Source organism: Colossoma macropomum, unplaced genomic scaffold, assembly GCF_904425465.1.
Source record: "Colossoma macropomum unplaced genomic scaffold, Colossoma_macropomum, whole genome shotgun sequence".
Lineage (NCBI taxonomy): Eukaryota > Metazoa > Chordata > Actinopteri > Characiformes > Serrasalmidae > Colossoma > Colossoma macropomum.
This window is the reverse complement of record NW_023494792.1, coordinates 2,804,138-2,827,176: the sequence shown is the minus strand read 5'-3', so window position 1 is coordinate 2,827,176 and position 23,039 is coordinate 2,804,138. Positions and strand designations below refer to the sequence as shown.

General features: G+C 39.7%; 1 protein-coding gene across 1 annotated transcript in view; it reads left to right on the top strand.

Moving 5' to 3' along the window:
- Nucleotides 1-20,652, top strand: part of hars (histidyl-tRNA synthetase) — a 21,637-nt gene extending 985 nt beyond the window's left edge. Inside the window, exons 2-13 of the mRNA XM_036575577.1 lie at nucleotides 4,794-4,883; nucleotides 5,007-5,126; nucleotides 5,238-5,333; nucleotides 5,661-5,786; nucleotides 6,966-7,073; nucleotides 7,342-7,440; nucleotides 9,186-9,279; nucleotides 14,915-15,042; nucleotides 16,407-16,688; nucleotides 17,571-17,687; nucleotides 18,526-18,672; nucleotides 20,417-20,652. Of these exons, the coding sequence (XP_036431470.1) occupies nucleotides 4,794-4,883; nucleotides 5,007-5,126; nucleotides 5,238-5,333; nucleotides 5,661-5,786; nucleotides 6,966-7,073; nucleotides 7,342-7,440; nucleotides 9,186-9,279; nucleotides 14,915-15,042; nucleotides 16,407-16,688; nucleotides 17,571-17,687; nucleotides 18,526-18,672; nucleotides 20,417-20,476 (1,467 nt within the window). The 3' untranslated portion in view covers nucleotides 20,477-20,652. The remainder of the gene's footprint in view (nucleotides 1-4,793; nucleotides 4,884-5,006; nucleotides 5,127-5,237; nucleotides 5,334-5,660; nucleotides 5,787-6,965; nucleotides 7,074-7,341; nucleotides 7,441-9,185; nucleotides 9,280-14,914; nucleotides 15,043-16,406; nucleotides 16,689-17,570; nucleotides 17,688-18,525; nucleotides 18,673-20,416) is intronic.
- Nucleotides 20,653-23,039: the final 2,387 nt, after the last annotated feature.

The following is a 23,039-nucleotide window of genomic DNA, read 5'->3' as shown; positions in this document are numbered from 1 at the left end:
ACTCCATTTTGGAGAAATTCACCAAGTCAGAATCGTTCACAGTGGTGGCGATAGGAACCAGACGTCTGAAGAGTTTAAAGCCCCTGAAAGCTCCCTCACAGAAAGTTATTACACGAAGCAGTTGTGAACACACTGTGGCACGTGTAGGTTCACTGGTGGATTTGGATGATAAATAAAATGTCTGTATTTGTGTTGTAGACAATGCAACCCCTGGTTTCTGTCACCACCTGTAAAGAAATCAGAAATTCTCCACAAAGGAACCGTCTCACATCAAACAAATCTGAATGACTTTGTTTATATCACAACCACTGAATTATGCAGAAATTTTAAAAAATCAGTGGAATTACCCTGATTAGAGTAGTATCCAAAGCTCAATAGTCATACAGAATGTAGAGATACACTAAATGTCCAAATGTGTCTAGACGCCTCTTCTCATGAATGAATCCAGCACCCATTAAAGTGCACACATATACACACAGCTTCTGTAATCTCTATAGCAAAGCAGTGACCAACAGAGCAGGACGCTCTGGAGCAGCCACACATGAGATCACCATGCTCAAAGCCAAGCCTGGGCTAGAGGGTTATAAAGCCCCCCAGCATTAATCTCTGGAGCAGTGGACCTGTGTTCTCTTGAGTGATGATCATCCAACATCAGTACCTGATGAACTCACTCACCCCTGTCTGTGTCCGAAACGTAACAAACGCTGCCTACTCATACAGTATTCTGAGGCAGGGAGGCACCCATTCATGTCCGGACCTAATGTTTCAATAAAACGCTGCCTGCTTAGGTTCCTCCGTCCGGCTGTTTTTAAAGGCAGTGTAGATGTATCTTTCACTGGCTCTTATATCCCAAAACACTCTGTGTCTGCACTGATGCGGTTAGAAAAAACATAGCAGAAAACACCAGCACTGACCCAATGGACAGCACTGCCTTTTAAGGCACTGACTTATGAGACAGCGCCAGCAGCAAGGCATCGAGACACGGTCCCTATTAATGTGCTTGATTTCAGGAGAAACGCTGAAGGAACAGGTGTCTACAAATATATAGTGTATTTGCTGATTGTGTTTGCTGAGCACAGGTGGCCTTTGTTCTATGTTAGTAACATGGGAATAACCCAACTGCTGTTTTACAGTTGTCTGTATCTCTGACTAATCCTGTGCTGTCATTCACTGCTGGCTTCATGTTTTATTTTTCTTCTAGCCCTGCTGTGTTACATTTAGGCTAGGGTTGCCCGCTAAACTGTGTTTTTATTGTTATCACAATGTGAGTTCTCACGATAAACACGTTGTTAAGAGCTGCGATGACAGAACAGACCAAATTACTTTCCATGTAATTAGTGACTTAACCATATGGCTAAATGGCACAACTCGAAAACTACTGTATTTAACTACTAGCCTGTAAAAATACTTCAAATGTGATGACTATTCTCTCTCTCAGAGTGGTCTGTAAAATGTAACGGCTACTATCACAACAAATCTGCATCGCTATAACGAGCCTTTTATGGAATTGAATCTATGTTTATGAAATCTTATGAATCAGTATAAAATATATTGGTTTTTATAGCCTTTATGGAAGGAGCTGTTCAGGAAATGCTGACTTTTTCTTGGCCTTTATGCTTAAAAAAATGCAAGTATGAGTTAGTATTTCCTTATTTATTTATTTTTTTTGCATGACAGCAAATGGTGCTTTTGTAAACAAGAAAAGCACCCAAGAAGTGCTATGTACTTGCAGCACATCCAATCAGAGGCACAGTATTTCAATAATTTATCACTCATATCAATGTCATGATGTCAAGCAGTTTTATTGTACATCACATTTATATCCGTATTGTGAAGTCTTAATTTGGACCTTTTCAGTTTCAGTAGAATGCCTCTCTTTGAATCAGCATGATCTGAGAGGAGCTGTGTGGTCATTCTCATGATGTCAGAATAGAAGCTGTAGTGTCCAGTTGATTTTTGACACGTTCCTCTCATGTTTTGCTTCCTTTGTTGCTGTGATGCCTCCCTTGTGGGCCGCGGCCCCCTAGCGATAGGGTTGCTCACCACTTTTCTCCTGTTCTTCCTGCTTGTTGCTGCGGATACTGCGGTACCTGTGGTTGTCATCATCATTATCATCATCATCATCGTCTTCCTCTGATTTGATCTTGGACCTGCTGTGATTTCGCTGTTGGACTCCTGCTCCACACTCGTTGGACTGGAATTGGACCTCTGCTGTGAACTGACTCTGTGTTTTTGGGCTGTGCTGATGTGGACTGTGCCATTGTGGTTGTGAACTGTGTGCTGCACTTGTTGACTGAAATATGGCCACGTTGGGGCTGGCCTGTGTGCGTCTCTGTGCTGGACTGATGGGACGACATGCTGCTTCATCCCTCCGCTCTCTGCGCTACCTCTCTGGAATGACTGTATCTCAGGTAGGAGTCTTCCATCACTAGTTTTACACACACATACAGACCATGCTGCTTTAGTTATTATCAGAGCCTTGTCTTATGGCACACTTGACCAGGCCTTTGCCTGGTGGTGGTTAACTGAGGTATTGGGGTAAAAACCAGATCATTTCATGCTAACTAGAGGAAGACATTTGTAGTCCTACATGTGAATGTGATTGAACTTTTAAACTTGTTGGGTGACGTGATTGTACATTTAACACCCCATTTATTGTACCTGACATAGATGAGTGTTCTAGAGATGCGACTGTTGAGCTGAGCTGGTTGAACATGCTCGAGGGGAGGTTTGCAGGGGCCTCAGTATGCAGTTGCATCAGGCAGATACAGCCATATGTAAAGATTTGGGGAACCTTTTTCAAATTACACATTTTGTTGATTTTCTTAGTGAATATAAGTCCTCTACAGAGAACACACTTCTACATGATTACTGTTATTTGCTGAAATTAACATAAAGAAATTTACTGAACTGCACTTTTATTTTGACAAATATTAAGGCTTAACTCACACGCTGTCACTTTCTTTGCTTCCACATCTGCGTCAGTGTTACAAGCTATTGCAAAATTATGAATGAGAATGCTTGTAAATTCTTTGTGAAAATTAAAAAATGAAAAGTAAAACAAAAGGAAAAAAATCCTTCCTTCCCCAAATCTGGTTTAATGCAGTTACTTTCCTCATGGTTACCCAACTAACAGGATTCTCTGCCTGGGACAGGACTACTCGAAGTCATTTCTGATGGATTTTTTTTTTTCAACTGTAGTTATAAAATGATTTCTGTGATCTTTAGCATTTAGCACTTTTTAGCATTTCCCCTTGTAACGTCTTGCTAACATTGAAAGTGGGATGGATAAATACTCAATTTTAAACAGTAGAGGTGGGTATATGTTTGCAGCATTATGGAACAAGTTTGGTCATTCTTTACATCTTGCTGGATTGTGGAGCTGTGATGGGGAATGTGAGGAACATGGTCGTTCACAGATGCATCACTTTAAGTGACACTAAACTTGGAGACTTTACTCTGTATTGCACTGGCTCAGCTGGATTATTTGATCGAACAGTAGAAAAAAGAACCAAACAGGTTGCAGTTTACATTTAAACTAAGAGAAGGCTCTTATTGTGTTTTTAGTCTTAGGTTTTTCTGTAATGGACACTAAGGAAGTGTAAAGGTGGGTAATCTGGCAACAATACAGTGTTACAGTCAGGGCAGGAGTGAGATTTGCTTTCAGACCATCCCTAAAATGTGCACTGAAACAGTAAAATGTGCAGGGCAGGGGGCACACCTCGACCACATTTGGGAACTGCTGTGCTACACTGAGATAAACAAGGTGGCCAACTAGTGATAAAGTGAAAACTGGCTAAACCTTTTATCTTAACTGTGACATAATCATGACAGACACTAATGCTAGCTAAGTAAGTTAAAGGGAAACTTCACCACTTTTTCAAAATGTCTACATAATTAAATGATGAAGATGTAAACAAAGTCATTCAGCGAGGTTTGTTGTGAAATGCTTTGTTCTTGAGAAGCTTACTGAGTCAGAATTGTTCATAGTGGTGGTGATAGGAACCAGACGTCTGAAGAGTTTAATACCTCTGAGGGCTCTTTCACAGAAAGCTATTACACAAAGTGGTTATGTATACACTATCTGATGCCTGACATTGTTTTACATTTGTTTTTTATTGTGATAAAATCTTGACCTAAAATGTCTTGTTAATCTGTTTATTTTAACCCATTCATGGCTGAGGGGTACATACAGAGCATTGTAAGGCAAAATAGTCCTGAAAGAAAACTTTTTTCCCAAATTTCCCTCTATTTGACCATCACCAACGTCACATGTAAAAATTCAGAAGACACATGTAGGTTCACAGGTTGTCTTAGTACATAAAATGGCTGTACTGTTGTAGACATTGGGACACCTGGTTCCTATCACCACCACTGTAAAGCAAAGTCGACAAGTTTATCTACAAATGAACCATTTCACATCAAACCCACTCTGAATTATGCAGACATTTTGAAAAATCAGTGGAATTCCCTTTAAGGTCAGAATGTCCTGCCCACCTGCTCTAATATGCCCTTATCCTCCTTAAGTAGCTTTTTCATTCATCTTCTTCCAGTGTTGGCAAAAGAAAAAAATTACTTAAGACAGATCAGGAGGAATAATCAAAACAGTTGGTAAAATAAACTAATATAATAAGATAATGGCATAATAGGCTGACGTGTGATCAGCTGCTTGTTACTGTGCAGTTTGTATAGTTGTTATTTGCAGACTCTCTCTACTATTTTTTTAATGATCCATGCAGTCTTCAGTGTTCCACTAGTCTAAGTCTGTCTAATTATTGTTTTAAATGTTCCAGATTGATGAGGAAGTTGCCAAACTTTTGGAGCTGAAGGCACAGATTGGGGGCGATGATGGCAAACACACATTTGTTCTCAAAACCGCCAAGGTAGGACTAGTAGATATGAGGTGCAAGTGTGCATGTGGTTTTACATGTTTGAAGACATACAGGATGCTTTTTTTGTTTTTTTTTTTTTGGTTCTGATGTTTCTGTATGTATGTGTGTCTGTAGGGGACCAGGGACTACAACCCCAAACAGATGGCTATCAGGGAGAAAGTCTTCAACACCATAGTCAGCTGCTTTAAACGCCATGGTGCTGAAACCATCGACACCCCAGTCTTTGAGCTCAAGGTATGCTTCTCCTCCATCTCACCAACAATGTCTATTATCATGAGGAATTCTGTGATCTTATTAGGTAATTGTTTGAGTTTGTGCTTGTTTTTGTTTCTCTCTTTTTCATAGGAAACATTGACAGGAAAGTATGGCGAGGACTCCAAACTCATCTATGATCTGAAGGACCAGGGAGGAGAGCTGCTGTCTTTGAGATATGACCTAACTGTATCCTGCACAAATATTAGTATTCCTATTGTATTGTTAAATGATGGGATGTGTTCTATGTGGGACTTTATTGAGGAAGCCACTGTATAATTGAATGTGTCTGTGTAGGTCAGTTAGTTACTGAACCATGAGTTGTTTTATACTACTTAGATTTTGGTCAGAAAGGCATTTTTGTTGCAGTAATCATATTAGTTTGTAATATGGAACAAATAAGCAGTTGAAATTGTGGATTCCATTCTGCTTGTTATATGCAGGTCCTTTATGTTGCTGTTATATTTGTGTTTGCCTGTCACTGCCGTTGTGGTTCCTTATCTTCTCCCTGTTCAGGTTCCTTTCGCCCGTTACTTGGCCATGAACAAAATTACAAATATCAAACGTTACCACATCGCTAAAGTGTACCGCAGAGACAACCCTGCCATGACCCGAGGCCGCTACAGAGAGTTTTACCAGTGTGTGAGTACTATCATTGTCTGACATCTGCAGCATACCCTTGACTTCAGTTCTGTCTCACAGCCATATTCATTTCGAAACGTGGGCCGTATTAGAGTTAAGATCTGACAGGTCAAATTTTCATCAACATTAACACATGAGTGTAATAAAAGGGACGCTGGAGATCGTGTCTGCAGCGTCTGAGATTTAAACGTTGTAAGAAAAAAACCCTCAGCTCTGGGACAGAATTTAGGAAATTTAGTCTAGTTAGGATGTTTCGATAATACTGTTTTCTTATCTAGAGTTAATGGTTAAGATTATGAATATAAGAACTGCTGTTCTGTAAGGTCCTAACTGAAGTTGTCATGGTTACCATCTCTGTGTTCTGTCTATCTTGTCATAAATACTCATGTGTAGGCCTGTCATGATCCTGAAGTTTATTAATTGCCGTATAAGTAATTGTGATCAACAATTTTAAGTGTCTTTTTGGGTGAACTGTATGAAAGTAAATGCCTAAAGTGGCCAAACTGGCTGATAGTTATCTTGCATCCCAGCTGTTGATACTCAGTGGCTCCCAGCAAACAGACACAGCTCGAGCCCAAATAAACGAACATTACTCAGCACTGCTCTCTAAAGGTGTTACAGCACCACTCAGAAGTCAGAAGAAAAAATGTTGCTGTTTTTGTGAGACCCATGACGTCATTAAGTGTATTTTCTGATTATTTTTAAGTACATGTATTTGCCTCAACACAACTGATGAAAAATACACCTAATTCACATTCAGTTTGATGGAACAGAAGCACATAACATAACAACTGTGGAAAATAACTCTGGTCAGCTTGGATAATTACAATCAGGAAATTATGTAATAATTGTGACAAGCCTACATGTGTGCCTGGTGACGCTTAACTAAGTTACTATGGCAACAGCCCTCAGTGATGGTAAAAACTTAATCTAAAAAACCTGTTGTTTATTTAAGTTTTAGACAGCTCCTAACACTGAAACGGATGCAGGAGCAAACACATTCACCTTCACTGTTGTCAAATAAAAGGCAGTCCCCCACTTCTCACCCCTTTCTTATCCAAATAAGAGGACTCTTTTACTGGCACAGGCTTCTGATGTATTTATGAACAGAAATCTTTGTGAGAATAATTATATTTAAGTTCTAAAGGCTGTGTTTTACTACCCTCTCTCCTGCTGTAGGATTTTGACATTGCAGGTCAGTATGACCCCATGATCCCTGATGCAGAGTGTCTGAAAATCGTATATGAGATCCTGAGTGAACTGGACTTGGGAGACTTCCGCATCAAGGTCAGCAACCATGGGCAACTTAAAAGAAGAGTATTTCCCCTTTACCCCAAATGTATTTGATCCACCAGGACACGTTTAGTGTCTAATGTAGCTAACTAGTAATAGATTCTTATACCAATTAGTGCTGTGCAAACTGCAAACCTAAACATGTCCCTCTAAACATCAACTACTGTTGGGGCACAGAAAAATATGTGTAAATTTAATTTATTAAAGATACATTCGAGAGTAAACATGCGTTCGGATTTGTCTTGTTGCCATGGCATTTCAGGTGAATGACAGACGTATCCTGGATGGAATGTTTGCGGTGTGCGGAGTTCCAGGTGAGAAGTTCCGCACCATCTGCTCAACCGTGGACAAACTGGACAAGGTGAGAGGGCAGAGTGCATAGTGATGTGCAAATTAGACCTGAATATACCAGAAGTATCATTTCTCTAGTAACGAAATTGATACTTGGGTACTGCTATTCCCTGCTGCCTTAATGACATGTTCAGATTAGCACATTATAGGCTTTACATGTAAATAATTCCATTCTTTTATATAGTTTTATTTATTTTTTTAGAATGTTGACAAAAGATTAACAAATTTCCATCGTCAGTTTTTTCGTTGACATTTTCAAAGTGACGTTTAACCTAAAGTAAGGATGATCTCCAGTCTTGGCCAGTGTCCTGCACAGTTTAGTGATTTTTTTTTTTTTTTTTTTCCTGCTCAAACAAAATTTAACTCATTTGTTAATTGCTAGGTTTAGTGGGTGTGTTTGAGTAGGGAAACTACCAAACTGCACTGGACACCAACCCTCCAGGACTGGAGTTGTGCATTAACGACTTAACCTGAAGAGAGCAGCAGTTCACTTAGTGTCATACCTATGTGAGCAGATAGCAAAAGAAAAAGAACAGTTATGGTTGAACAATTGAAAAGACGTAAAGGGAGCGTTTTCTTAAAATGAAAGATTCATTTAAAGGCCCAGTTTCTTATGTTTCCCCCTACCCCTTGTTTTGCATGTTGAGGAGCTGAGTTACAATGGTTGAAATCTTGCCCTATGAAATGGGACCCTCAAATAAAACAATATTACTTCATTAACAGCTACTATTGCTGCTCTGTAGGCGACCCTGCCAGCCTGCAGTGATAGCAGAGGAGGGTAAAGTTCAGCAACCTCACTGCTGTTACATTTTGGGGCGTCATGTGCCTTTAAAGAGAGGGGGGGTGCGACAGTTATTTATTATCGCCTATCCGTACTTTTTTGGTGATGTGAAGCTGAAGTTTCACTTTAAATAGTGCAGGAATTCTGATGCCTTAGGTGCCAGAATGTAACTGCTGCAGCATTTAAGGTGAAATTGGAAATTTAGCTACCTACCGAGACATCAGCTGCTACTAGAGATGTTTTATGCTTGGTATGAAGAAAAGGACCATGATATGATAAAATATGATGAATCAAAGATAATATGATGGTTAACGGAATTTTTAACTGAGAAAATACTCACATTTGTGGGTTTCTTTGGTCGCTTGAGCATCTTGGCTTTTTTCTTTATAACACTCGTTTGGAATGTGCCTCTGAAAAACCTCTGTTTGGAGGGCCATGTAGCTCTAACACCTCGTCCTACCCCTCGATCTCAACAAAAATCGGGACACCCTACCCGTAAGAGTGAATATACAAAACAGAGGGGTACGGACGAAGTGGGAGGGGCAAGGGGTGAAATGGGATTGGGCTAAAGATTATGGAACAACAAGAATTTTGTCTTAAATAGTCTTAAATAGTCTGTGATGAATCGTGTTCAATATGACCAGCAACATGAGGTAACAAGCTAAAAAGTCACCATGACCTCAAAAACACTACTTACTAAGAGAATCAGAGTTGTTTTAGACTGATTCCAGTCCTACAGGAGTGCAGTTCCACACAGCTTGTTGTTTTCCTGGAATGCACCTGATTCTAAGTGCCTGATAATTAACAAGCCCTTCATTGCCTGAGTCAAGTGTGTTTGGGTTAGAAAACTCTGCAGTGTTTCGGCTCTCGAGGACTGAAGCTAAAATATCTCATGTAGCCAAAAATCATAATTTGTAACTAGATTTGCAAACATACAGCATGTAATCTTGTCCTGTGATTGTGTGTGTGCGCAGATGTTGTGGGAGGATGTGAAGAATGAGATGGTAAAAGAAAAAGGCCTTTCTGAGGAAGTGGCTGATCAGATTGGAGAGTACGTCAGCATGCAGGGTGAGTGTCTGTCTGTCAGTCTGTCTGTCTCTCTCTCTCTCTCTCTCTCTCTCTCTCTCTCTCTCTCTCTCTCTCTCTCTCTCTCTCTCTCACACATTATCTTTGTCTCCATCGTACTTTCTCTCCGTCTCTCTCGCCCCATTTCTCTCTCTTCCTCTTGCTCCCCCCTCTACCCCCCTCTTTCTCTCTCTCGCCCACTCTGTCTCTTACTCTTGCCCCCCCTCTACCCCCCCTCTTTCTCTCTCTCGCCCACTCTGTCTCTTACTCTTGCTCCCCCCCTGTATTCCTCTTTCTTCTCATTTTCTTTCTCTTCTCTTTTCTCTCTGTCTCACTCTGCCCTTCTCTCACCCTTTAAGCTCCTCCTACACGGCTCCTCTGCCTCTACTCTGAGCTTTATAGGATTGATGGGATTTCTTCAGAGCACAGTGTCCCCATCCAAACCCCCTCTTTCAAGCACTTCATGTTTACTTGGCTTCATGAACAGCCTCTTTAAATCAGTCATCTAAGCTGTATTTGTCCTGGAGGACCACATCACGGCACAGCTGAGTGTGTTCCTGCTTTACTACAGACGTTCAAAACGTCAGTGTCAAATAACACATCTGATGCAATCCATCAGTTATTTATCGATCCTTTCCTGAGCTGGGTATCAGGTGGGCTGGGGTAGGGAAAATTTTAAACAGGGAAATGCATCCTCAGGACTGAGGCTGGGGACCACCACTCTAACACACTTAACTAAATAAGTCAGCTGATTATGAAGCCCCTGATGAGATGAATCAGGTGTACTGTGGTGGGAAAAATACTACACTGCAGTGCTGTGAAACGTAGTGGTTTAAAGCTTAAAAGCCCAGTCACACTAACCTTCATCAGTGAAATTTCGCCAGCAAAATTACGTTAGTTTCAACAGAACTCATCTCAGTGAGCGGTGACTTCAAAAGTGAATACATGTTGTGTGGGAAAGTTCAACTTTTGATATGCAAATTCACAACCTTGACCAGTAGCGCTGCTGTTTTTGCTGCCTTGACCTCTAAGGGGGAAAAGCTTCATATAGCAGCCATGATTAGCAGTGTCTAAGCACAGCCTTTTATATAGTTCTTTTCCAATTGGTGTAAATAAACACATAAAAAGGCAGCATGATATGCCGTCAGTCTGGAGTCTGTATTAGATGGTATAACTTTTTTTTTGTTTGTTTTTTTGGTAAAAGATGACAATTTGGTGTTTTTACTGTTTGTAATTGGCGAGTTAACAGGGGTGGGCCTTTCAGCCAAATTTCATATTAAAAATTTTTAAAGCATTATTCAAAAATATCCCAACCCCTGGCTGCAGCCCAGCCATGTCGTATTTCATGTCATACTTTTTAGCTGGAAAACAGTGAGTTTGTGAAGAGTAAGTTAGCTGACACCAAACATAATAAACATGATGAAGCTTAAAATGCTAAAAGGAGCTTAAGCTTGACATTTATCTGCATTTATTTATTTATTTTTTTTATTTATTTTTATTTTTTTATTTTTTATTTTTTTAAAACAACCTTTACTATGTGCTTCAACTGCGCTTTGTACTATTTGCTACCAGTCATCAGAGACCCTCTGACAGTGCTGTGCTGAGCTGAACTTCGTGTCCAGCATGCAGTAGCCTTTAGCCGGCTGCAGTAATCTTTCTACACTTCCTTCTGTGATAACCGATAAACTCTTACAAAAATTACACACACACACACACACATTTAAATTCTCTCTGTCTGCTTGTCTTCGTAGTTTGTAGTACACAGCAGACTGGTCTCATTGGTGTTCATTGTTAAATGTCAGCAGTTAGCTGAACACAGCAGATATAAATTGTTGGAACGGTGGGCTTAAAAGAGTCCATGGGCTTCAGTTTGTAATATAAAAAATACAATTTAGCCCCAACAGTGCAGCCGATAGCCACCTCAGTACAATTGAAGGTCACCATGGCAACCAAGCCCCTTCTGTATATTTATCTTCCCTGCTTACCATTTTGAAAGACAGGCATTTATAGATAAAAACAAGAAAATTATGAAAACTGCCCATTTGTGGAGTTCAGACATCTCATTGTTCTTACTGTTTAAGACAAGCTAATTTGCATACAGAAAATTCTCATTTATTATTTTATTTTATTTTATTTTTTACTTCCATGACTTGGAAACATTCAAACATTCTGACTCATCCCTATTGGTTCATTAGCTTGTGATCATCTTGGTTAGCTGCTCGGCTAAGCGCTACTGCACACCGCAGTAATTTATTTGTTTTTGCTACAATTCCGTATGTTTCACTCACACCATCCTTTTCTAGTGTAACTAACATTGACAATGTAGTATCACTGGTGTGGCAGATATTATGAAAAAAAAAAAAAAAACATTTTTAGGATATATTGTCCAAAAACTTATCTTTTTGTTCTTTTTTCCACCACAACTATTCTATGACTGCCTCCAAAAGATGATCTCCCAGATTGAAAAGCACACTGCCTTAAAATACTGATCTTCAGTAAGTTACTAAGAATATGTCCACTATGCTTTTGCAAGCTGTTCTGTTGTTAGTGTTTTATGGTTTGTTTGGTGACTCAGGTAGTTGGGTTTGCTTGCTAACTTCATCAAAATTCAGGATTTTTTGTTACCAGTCATCCAGTCCAGACTTAGTCTTAGATTAAAGTGATTGCATGACAAACAAAATCTGATTCACAGTGTTTTCCCTGTACCATGTACCTCAGATGTAGCTGATGGGGTAAGAGAACAATTGTGTGATTTCTGTTGTTGAACTGTTGCTGTATTTGAGCGTCCTAGCTGAGGAGTTAGGTGCTGTGCTGAAATGGTTAACTTGTTGAACGACAGTGTCTGTGTGAGGGTTTTGTTTACTGATCTTCACTAGTTTACTGATCTCTGCCTGCAGCTATCTTCTGAGCTCTGTGTGCTCATCTCTTCTGTGCTTTGAGCCTCATCTCTGGCAGCTGAGAGTCTGTGGCCCAGTTCTAAATCTGAGTGCTTACTACAGATCTTCTTTCTGATTTTAGCTTTGGTTTGCCGCTCCAAACAAATTTTTAAGATCTGGGTAAAATGGCTCCTCAGAGGCTCAGTCGGAGCTGTCGGGTCAATCAAGGCTGTAGTCTGGGATGTTTTTCAATGAATATAGGAAATGCAATTTGCAGGCATTGTCACACTTCGTTACTTCGAAGTAAAGAAACGCTTCATGCTCACAAATGAGCCTTTCCAACCAGCATGGGGGCTGCACTGTTCTATGAAGTCGTGAATAATCAGCTTTGTTCAGCATTGTTTTCAAATCACTCCTTTTACTTGATGTTATATTTCGGCCTTTATTTACAGTTTTGTCACAGTAGTCCGTATCTTATTTCACTGATTTGTGTGTCTCTGAGTAAGTATAGTGCCTTTATCAATACCACTCATTTATTTATTTACCTCAGACAGTACACCTTTCTAACACTGCTTTTGTTTGATTACTTGCTGAAAGGTTTAGTCATTGATAAAGGGAGAAGGACAGATGCACATATGCTCTCTGAACTGTGTTTAAAGACACAGGAGTGAGCAAGTGAGCAAAGGCACAACTACAGTTGACCTATAGTTGACCTGTGAGACAGCTGTGTGTGTTTGTGGCCTGACCAACCTCACAGCCCCCACCCCCCCACACTCCTGACAGGTGTGAGAAATTGTGGGAGGGGCTTTGAACCTGCTGTCTACTTGAAGTCTACTCTTTTCAGTTTCTGTTTATTTGTATGTGTTTCTATTGTTGTATTTTTAAGCAGACCAACATTGACCTCTTCATTTTCCCCTTGAATCAGAAAAGGGAAAGAGAGGATTTGTGACTATACCTGGTTTTGTAGGACTATACAGTTGCATGCACAAGTTTGGGCACCCTCAGCCAAATGACATGTTTTGTTGATTTTCTAAACAAATTAAAATAATAATACATTCTCTACAGAGAAACTTACTTCTGCACATTATACTGCACAACTACTGCTTATTTACTGAACAAAATAAAGATATGGGACATTTTATATTTTGTTTTTTTTTCCCCAATATGTGGAATTTGAATAGAAATTGCCCACTGAAAATACACATTCTCTTTTCTGCTAATTTTACTTAGAAAATCAACAAAACAGGTCATTGAACTGGGGACATTGAAATATGATCATATTGCCTATTGACTACCAGTGATATACATTTTGATCTAAAGTTGAAGCTTATGCATGAAATTATTTCCAAAACAATTCTTCAGCTTTTTTTGGTGTATATTTTCATTGGTTTGATGCCGTCACTGTTGTTCTAAAATGTGGACGATTGCAAAAAATTAGGAAAACCGTTCTGTGAGTAGTCCAAACTTTTGACTGCTACTGTGTATTTGCTCACAATATAATAAAAAAATCAAACAAAAAAATTAAGTCAACCTAAAACAAAACTAACTGTTTTTACAATGTTGGTTTCTGTCCCTGGTGAGATTAAGCACAGTTCATCTCTGCACCAGCAGGCAGGCGATAATAACATGTTTCACCTCTCCCTTACACCATCCCATCTATCAACAAGAGAGAAGGGGGGGGGTGAAGGGGGTGTCGGGTGTCCTTCTACCACAACTGAACTGTCAGTCAATAACAGCTAATATTAAATCCTCATGTCAGTCTGTTGGCCCTGAGCGAAACACTACAACCGGGTCTTTCTGGCTACACCTGAAAAAATGTGAATGATTTTTTTAATTGTAATGAACTGTGTTAGCATTAAAATATCAAATCATGGCCACATGAATGGATGTCTGGAAAAATAATAATGTGGCATGAATGACTGCCTCATGTAATTACAAGGTTAGGAGCCTAGTGATGAAGGAAGTGGCGTCAAAAAGCCCAGAAATAAGCTGTGGTTTGAAGGGTTAAGTCTTGTTTTATTTTTACGAGTGCCAGTTAGCTGGAGTCTTGTACTGCGAAATGGTCAGGAGCTCATTCTGGGATTAGCTTGTTTACATGTTTAAACAAATCCTGCAGTGTACAGCTAGCCTAAAGAAGCTTTGCAACTGCCTCCCTCCTTCACTGTGACTGGCTTATATGACTACAGGCAACAGGGAGGCAATTAATATGCTGATTTATGCGAATAATTTTCTTTATTATTCACACTGAGTATTGTTGCAGGTTTCTCATACTAGAAATAATATTTTTTCTTACTCTGGCGGTTTCAGTGCTTACTCCCTGTAACACAGTACATAATCTCTCATGATCAGCAACTGTCAAGACCTTTCATATTATTTGGGTTTTAAAGCAGCAGATGAGGACTAACCCTAGTATCCCAGTGTTCGTACTTAACATATCTCAAATTATTAAACGGGGATAATGCAGTGGTTTTATGTGAAGTGCTGCATTGTAGAAAAGCTTACTGACTCACAGTGGTGGTACCAGGGGTCGTGATAGGTACAGCACAGACATAGCCATTTTATTAACTACTGTTTAACTTCTTAATATCACAATAGTCACATTATTGCTCACATACTTTGATATCATATCTTGGGGCCTCTTGCAATTCTCACCCTTAGTATATGACACATTTGTGGTGGTTGACCAGCTGTGGGACAACTGTCACTCACAGTGTTCATGTACTCTACTGTGAATTTTGACCGCTGGCTCTTGTTTGCCGCAGGTGGGATGGACCTGGCCGAGAGGCTGCTTCAGGACCCGAAGCTTTCTCAGAGCAAGCAGGCCTGTGCTGGCCTCACTGACATGAAACAGCTCTTCAGCTACCTGCAGCTCTTCCAGATCACAGACAAGGTGAGCTCAGAGGCCACAGTCACATGACCTGTTTTCCACACAGTCTGAGTCTGGTCTTGAAGTAAATTACTCAGTAAATGGAAATTCTCAATTGAAAACCATTCTAAAGTGATTGTTCAGTGAAACAAGTCAAATTTATAATTTGTCTTACCTCAAATGTTGTTGATCAGCCAAGACGTTTTTTTTTTCTTTATTTTAATTTTTACCTGATTTTCTCCCCAATTTAGTCGTCTCCAATTCCACCCGCTGGTTAGGACTCCCCCAATCACATAATACTATCAAGGAGGGTGAAGGCTAACACAGGCTTCCTCCGTGACCTGTGAAGTGCCACCGCTTCTTTTCACGCAATGTCACTGGACAGCCGAACGAAGAATGTGCTTTATGAGGCTAGTGCAGCTAGTGTTTAGTGTTTAAAGCCGTTTGTTGGCATCGTGTTGAACTGCGTCTCTCAGACATCACTTACTCGCCTCAGACACTTTTGATGTGTTCTATTGAGTTGTAATCTCAAATACATTTGCTTATGTGGTTTCTGACACTATGACAGACTGTTATCTATAAAAATGGACAAAATTACAGACACAAAGCTTCAAGGTGTCTATTAGCTCTGTTTTTTGGTTAAGACTCACTTTTGTCCTTTTTTATATAATACAGTGCCTGAGACCACATAAACAAGACTATATGAGATTCCTTAACAGTTTGACTCAGTTTGAGTAAAGGTTTTGATGATTTAGGCTAATTAGTGGGGTATGAGCTTCTAGTCTTTGTTAGCTGTATCAGCCTTGTAGCTCCAGTGCGAAACAGAAGGCGAAACTTCAGACCCAAACATGTCTTGGCTGATCAAGAACATTTGGGGAAAGGGGGTACATTGTAATATTTGGCTGAACCAGCGTTTGAGATAGGACTTCCTTACTGTGAAAAATGTTCCTCAGAATGGTTAAAGGCACTGAAATAATGAGTGGTGAAGCAGGAGGATAATGAGTGTTGACCCAGTTTAGCCTAAACAAAATATTTTTGTACTATCACATGCTCTGCTATGTGTAGCAGGTATTAACTACATATGAACTTAACACTTTCTGTAATACAGTGTTCGATTTACTGGATCCAAAAAGGGCCACAATGATGAGTGAACGAAGTTGATGCCAATTATGAAAAAATATCAGCATAGTCTAACGCAGTTGTGTGGAGGAAATGTGCTCCGTATTGTTCACGATGCATTCAGGCATTCCAAACAGATATTATTAGACATTATTATGATTATTGTTAATTTAAACAGTAGTCTGATTATAGAAATAATTGTTAATTGCACTGGGTCCAAGTTAGTATTCGTGAGCCTTTGTATTGTATTTGTAACCCTCTCTCTGTAGGTGGTGTTCGATCTGAGTCTGGCGCGTGGATTAGATTATTACACTGGTGTGATCTATGAAGCTGTGCTGTGTCAGACAGTTCAGGCCCCCACCCCAGCACCCGCAGAGCAGAACGGAGCGGTGTCCGGGGAGGAGGGAGGCGTCAGTGTGGGCAGTGTGGCCGGTGGAGGACGATACGATGGCCTTGTGGGCATGTTCGACCCCAAGGGCAGGAAAGTGCCCTGCGTGGGGGTCAGCATCGGTATTGAAAGAATCTTCTCTATAATGGAGCAGAAAGCAGAGGTGAGCCACACAGACGTGAGGAGAAAATACCTTTTAAAATAACTTTTTCTACATTTTTTTTTTTCATCGCCTTCATTGTGTACTTTTATTTATTATGTGCAGTGAGATAACCACGCTGGCGGGTGATAACCAGCTTTTGTGGTAACAGGTATTGACAGTTAATGTGCTACAATCTAATGCTAGGTGTTTTAGTAAGCATTTCTCACTGCGCTGCTCAGACATATCTGATATTTTGGAGCTTTTTTTTTAATGTAATTTTTTTTTTCTTTTTTTATCAGAAAAGTCTTGGGTGGTATATATATAAAATATGTGTGTGTGTGTGTGTGTATATATGTATTTTAAAGGGGGGGGTATGTTACATCATGTCAGTAAATTAATACAGTTGTGACTGTATATATGACTGCTTTTCTATTACATTATAATCCTAGCCAGTTGCAATATGTACAAACATGACTTTGAAGAGACTTTTGTGTCTATATACACCGACTGGAAACCTCATTAAGTAAACCTGCTTTGTATCTACACTCTTGGTCCATTTTACCAGCTCCACTTACCTTACAGCACTGCAGTGACTGTGATGTCCTGGTGTGTTAGTGTGTGTTTTGTGCTGATATGAGTGAATTAGACAAAATGCATTTTTCAGAATCGCTGACCCCAGGCATTCCCTAGGGTACGGATGCTCTACTCTAAGATCTGTGTTGAGTTTCATTATTATCAAATTCTGTGGAAACCTGACTCTTCAACCCTTTCCACACTGGTGGTAAGATTTGGAGTTGGAGTAGTCTTCTGAGTGGCATTTGGTTCTTTACACCGAAAAAAAGTTTATTTTAAAAGTTTATCCGTGAGAATTTATTGTGAGTGTTATGGTCTTTGTATTTGTAGCTGTCAGCAGAAAAGGTTCGCACCACAGAAACGCAAGTTCTGGTGGCCTCCGCACAGAAGAACCTTCTGGAAGAGAGACTCCGACTGACGGCTGAGCTGTGGAACGCAGGAATTAAGGTGAGTGCGTGTGAAGATCACTTGGACTCAGTTTTAATAGACTATTACTCAACAGACTAAGTAATCATCGTCTGTGGTTACTGCTCTGTGACATTCGTTCCCCCCTCCCAACTGACATCCTTGGCTTTTTTTTGCTATAATGAAAGATGTGGTTTTCTTGTAGAAGATCATTACATTCAGAAGAACTGTTCAAAGCTCTCACCTGAAAACTAAATGTTGTAGTTAAAAGGGCTCATTTATGAAACCCATAGAGAATGATTTATTACATATGTGCAGGTTAAATCTAGCAGCACACGACAGCTGGCTGGCTTGCTAAAAACTGCTAGTTTTGCTATTAGCTGAATCTTAACGTGACACTAACGAACGCCTTAGGAGTTAACTTTCTTTTGCTAAAGTCAGAAAGCTGCTAAGTGAACTGTTATCTTGCGTTTCTGTGTTTGGTTGTGTTTTGCCCAGATTTTCCCATCCTGAGCAGCTACATATTAACATTAGCGCTGCTCTTCATGCAGATTTCTCGACAGATATTAATCCTGTTTTTAATCAAATGTTCTTGTTCTTGTTCTTCTTTATATAAAATAATTCTAATGATCTTTTATGATGAAATTTTTCATCCAAAGCATGAGAAATAGGCACCTATTTATTTATTTTCAAAGTACACGTTTTGGTATGTGGCAGTACCAAGATGTTTCAGTCAGTGCTTAATAGTACTTAAAAGTGCAAATCAGGAATCATTTTGAGCACAGCCTGTGTAAATGTTGCCATATGAAGCACTGCATGTCCGTTGCTCTGTTGTGTCAGAGGTGTTTGATTTGACCATTTTCTCTGTTGGGGGCTGCAGGCTGAATTGTTGTATAAGAAGAATCCGAAGCTACTGACTCAGCTGCAGCACTGTGAGGAGACTGGCATCCCCCTGGTGGCAATTTTGGGGGAGCAGGAGCTCAAAGACGGAGTCGTCAAACTGCGCAACGTGGCCACCAGAGAGGAGGTAAGAAAAGCATCATGGAGTAAACATGAGCCTAACATTATTCTGCTCAGAGCGACATGCTTCATGATGTTGCATCGCCGATGAGCACAGAGTTTTGTTGGCGCAAACATAAGACACTTTTCCACTGTAGTGCCGAGAGAGTGAGCGGCTGTTCAATGGCTTTTTCAACAGAATACAGCTTATAAACTGTAACCATCATGTTTCCGCAGCATGGTTTTTCTAACCATGGTCAGTACAGCAAAACACACATGACACAGATATTTACTGATTTGGCTTCACTGACACCTAATTCAGTGCATATTTTCAAACCCAAGAACAGTTAAAAACTCATGCAATTTAAAATCCACCACAGCAGCAGTCAGCAGTACAGAGAACAACTTGAATACATAGACCATTGCTGACCCACTGTTGTCACTTCTTGAATTGGATGAACAAATGGTAAAATGGTAAAAGAAACTTAAGAAAGAGGCTGGGGTAATGTTTGTTCTGCAGTGGAAAAGATATTGTAGACTTTTAACATCTTTTGAAATTCAGTATTTGAAAAGCTAAGGCTTGGTCTGACAACTAGTGTTGGAGAATAAGATAAGAAGATACAGCAGTGTTAGATCAGCAAGCAAGCCACAATTTATAGGAATCTATTAGAAATAATTACTGAAGTATATTTGCTCTCAGAATTCCACCCATAATTTCCCCACAGCTGTACAAGTGTGCAGCAGAAATAAACAAATTTGAATTATGCTGCTGAATTAAAATGACTCATTTTGACCAGTCACTAATAAAGCACAGCTGTCTGTACACTCTCAGAAATTAAGGTATGAAACTGTCACTGGGGTGGTACCCTCAAGGGTACATCTCAGTACCTTTAGTCAGGGAAGATAACTGAACAACAGTTGAAATTATATTTTGTAATTTGTATTGACTCCACACACCCTGTCTCAGATTCAGGCTTTTTATTTTTGTCCTGTTTTAAATCATTCGGTTATAAAAAGGAACAAATATGTACTTTTCACTGGGAAAAACGTATTTAATGTTCACAATTGGACCTTAAAACCACTGTTGTACCTTTTAGGGGAACATTTTACATTGTTTGTACCTTGATGAACGAAAAATGTACCTGCACAGAACCTTTATTTCAAACAGTGTAGTCTAGACCCCATGTGTCAAACACAAGGCCCGCGGGCCAAGTCAGGCCCAGGACACAGTCCTGTTCAGCCTGCAAAATTATTTTGATTCTCTATTCTTATTAACCCATTTCACCCTGAGATGCATTACAGTCCCCATTACATGCATTACAGAACTGCAACAAGCGTTCTGACCCTTCCCCCCCCCCAACAACAATCTCTGGGCCAGCTGTTACACCAAAAGAAAAGATGCCTGGTTTAAGCAAATAGGCATCTGTTAAAAAATGCCTAAAACAATTTATTTTTATTTAGAATAATATTTTAATAAGTTTTCAATGCCTGTTTTGCAGTTTTGCATATTTTGAATAATCAATCTGTTCAGGTCATGGCAAAAGAAACTGAAATAAAAACACAGCTGGTCCACAGATTTGCTGAGATTTTTTAATATGGCCCTTTTACTGGTTGAGTTCGACACCCCTGGTCTAGACCTTTGGATTTACATGATTGCTACTGCCTTGGTCACATTGATAATGGTGTTACCGGGCTTTAGAGATTGAACGCCTCATCGCTTTTTTGAAATTTGAAACAGTAACCGTTATTAAAAAACTCTTTGTCCTTCACAGGTGGACGTGTCCAGAGCAGAACTGGTTGAAGAGATCAAGAAAAGGACCTCAGAGTCTTAGACCTGTTTACCATACACCAATAATCCCTCAGCACACCTCATACTCAGACTTTCTCATTGCTTACGTAAACCAGATAAGGAATATTCTAGCTTTTGTTTCATTCTCAGTCTGTCATCTGCCTGTATGAAAATAAACTTGTCAGATACTTTAAAATAAATGTGCTGTTCCATCACAGACTATGGACGTTTTCTGTTACATCGTAAACGCTTTGTTTCTTTTCTAATACTTGGCTGCGTGTGCTCTTGCCTTAACACCATCAGTCCTAACAGGTAAGGACTGCGCTAGTCTCCAGAGAGTTCCTGTTTATTTTAGCCTGCTCTTCCACAAACTGGGAGCATTTCAGTTAGGGTTTATATGTGCTTCAGCATTTCACCTGCTGTTCTAACCTGAGAATTGGGATTGACGTCTGGTGATTTTACTGGTCAATCAAACCGTCCCAGTGCTCCATCATGTCTACTGAACCAGTCCCATACAGGCACCCTACAGATATCATCCTGAAATGTGGGTGTGTCAGTGTTGTTGTGCTCAAATTTGAAGTACAAAGTTTATAGAATAGTTTATAGAAGGCTAGGATGGACAGGAACTCTCAAGAGACTGGTGTAGCCCTAGGATTTGCACTGTATTAACCAGGGTATATTTTGGTTTTTCCATCTGAATTTACATGCACAAATCCTAAGGCAAATTATTCAGTAACTGCATGAATCAAATGTAAAGTGTTGGTATTTTTTTGTAAAACCTTTTTTGTAAAAACGTTTTGTTCCCCTCAAATTAACAGACGATGTGTTTTATGATCATAAACATGTCATATGCTGTCAATCTACTGCTGAAAACCAAAAATCTTAGGTGCTCTTTGTATTTTTTTTTTTTAGTGCATATCACTGAAGAGACACCATCTGAGATCCAGTTTATAGCTCAGATATGTGGGGGGTCAACTTTCAGTAGAAAAAATAAATTGTGAGTTCAGCTTCTTTTATTATAAGGGTTTAAAATTACATTAACCATCTATTTGACTGGAAAGAAGATAGTTCTCATATGACACCCACCTTTTGAAAGTTATGAAGTAAAGAATATGACGTGCGTTTTGGAACAAGTGGTTCCATGGAGTTATAGAGGCAAAAGGTTCTGCAAAAATAAATAAAATCAAATTTGCACATTTTTCACTTACCCTAGATATAGTCAATCAGTCGAGACATGTTTGGAGTCCACACTTTGCTTCGTTAGTGAGCCAAACAGCCAAACCAAAACTTTTCCTGACCTGTTCATACCACATCCAGGTCTTCGTTAAGATTAATAGATTTTATATTCTCTGTTGGAGCTACAGAGTGTGTATCAGCTCACACCCATAACATCACTGAACTCTCAGGAGCTGAACTTCATCAGCTTAAAATTCAACTAACTGTCTCAGGTGGTAAAATTGACTCAGTGCCGTTTGGGTTGTTCGGTAAAAACATTCTAAAGCCTGCAGTGAGTATAAACCGCACAGCTGTCATTTCTAAAATCCAGCTACAGACTTCAGCACAGCACAGTCTAGCGTTCTCCTACTGCTATCACACCTGATTTCTCTTAGTAGTCAGTGTAAAGGCCAAAAATGTAAATCATGGTGTGATTAAAATGTCTGTAACAGTATCACAGTATACATTTCCAAATAAAATCATTTTAGATGCTTAAGTAAATCTATAGGGTAACAGTGGCTTATGATTCTGGGATGCCCCTTTCACTTTTTAAACAAAAAAAAAAAATTAAGCTGAAGTAAATCTATATAAATATTTTATTAAGCAAAATATTAATTCATGTCTGAATTTCTACAAGGCTGAAGCTTCTTGTTCGGCAGTTTTATTTGAATTCTCTGTTCCACCTGTGCAGGCGTCTGAATGTAAGAGCTGCATCATTTAAGGTAGAAAAGGAAATCGGAATAAGAAGCCAACTTAAGCTTCGTCATTTTTCTCATACATGAGTCTTACATACTCGTGCCTCTGACCGAGACACTGCTGGAATTTGGAAAAACCTCGTCTTTCACGGTCATTACAGTCATTGCGCACAAGGCCCTGACTGATCTGATGAAGCTGACTGAGTGCTCCTCAGCTGGTATGAGAGGAAACAGAAGTCCATCAATTGCTCAGGGGCTGTATTAACAGACATCCTAACGCTGAGATCTTATCTGTTCAGTCACCATAACCACTTCAGTTAGAACTGAATTTAGGACAGAAGCCATTACAGAACAACAGTTCTCAAGTTCATAATCTTATCCTGATTATGAACTCCAGATAAGAGTTTTACAAAAGCATCCTAACTGGACAAAATATCATAAATGCTGTCCTAACTTTAGTGTAACACCAGTGATGTTCTGACTTCTGTGTTAACCGTCCATTTCTATTGTTTTTAGGCAACTGTGACAGGCAACTTAAGTTTACTGTAACCAGGTTTTACAACTAGATAAAATATCACTGTGATGTTGGTGAATAATGAGGAGACAGAATTGAAGAGTGTGGCTGTTTTAAGGAGGAATAACCGGTTAAAGCTTTGGGAAATGGACACTGACACTGCAGAGTGGCATCCTGTAGAA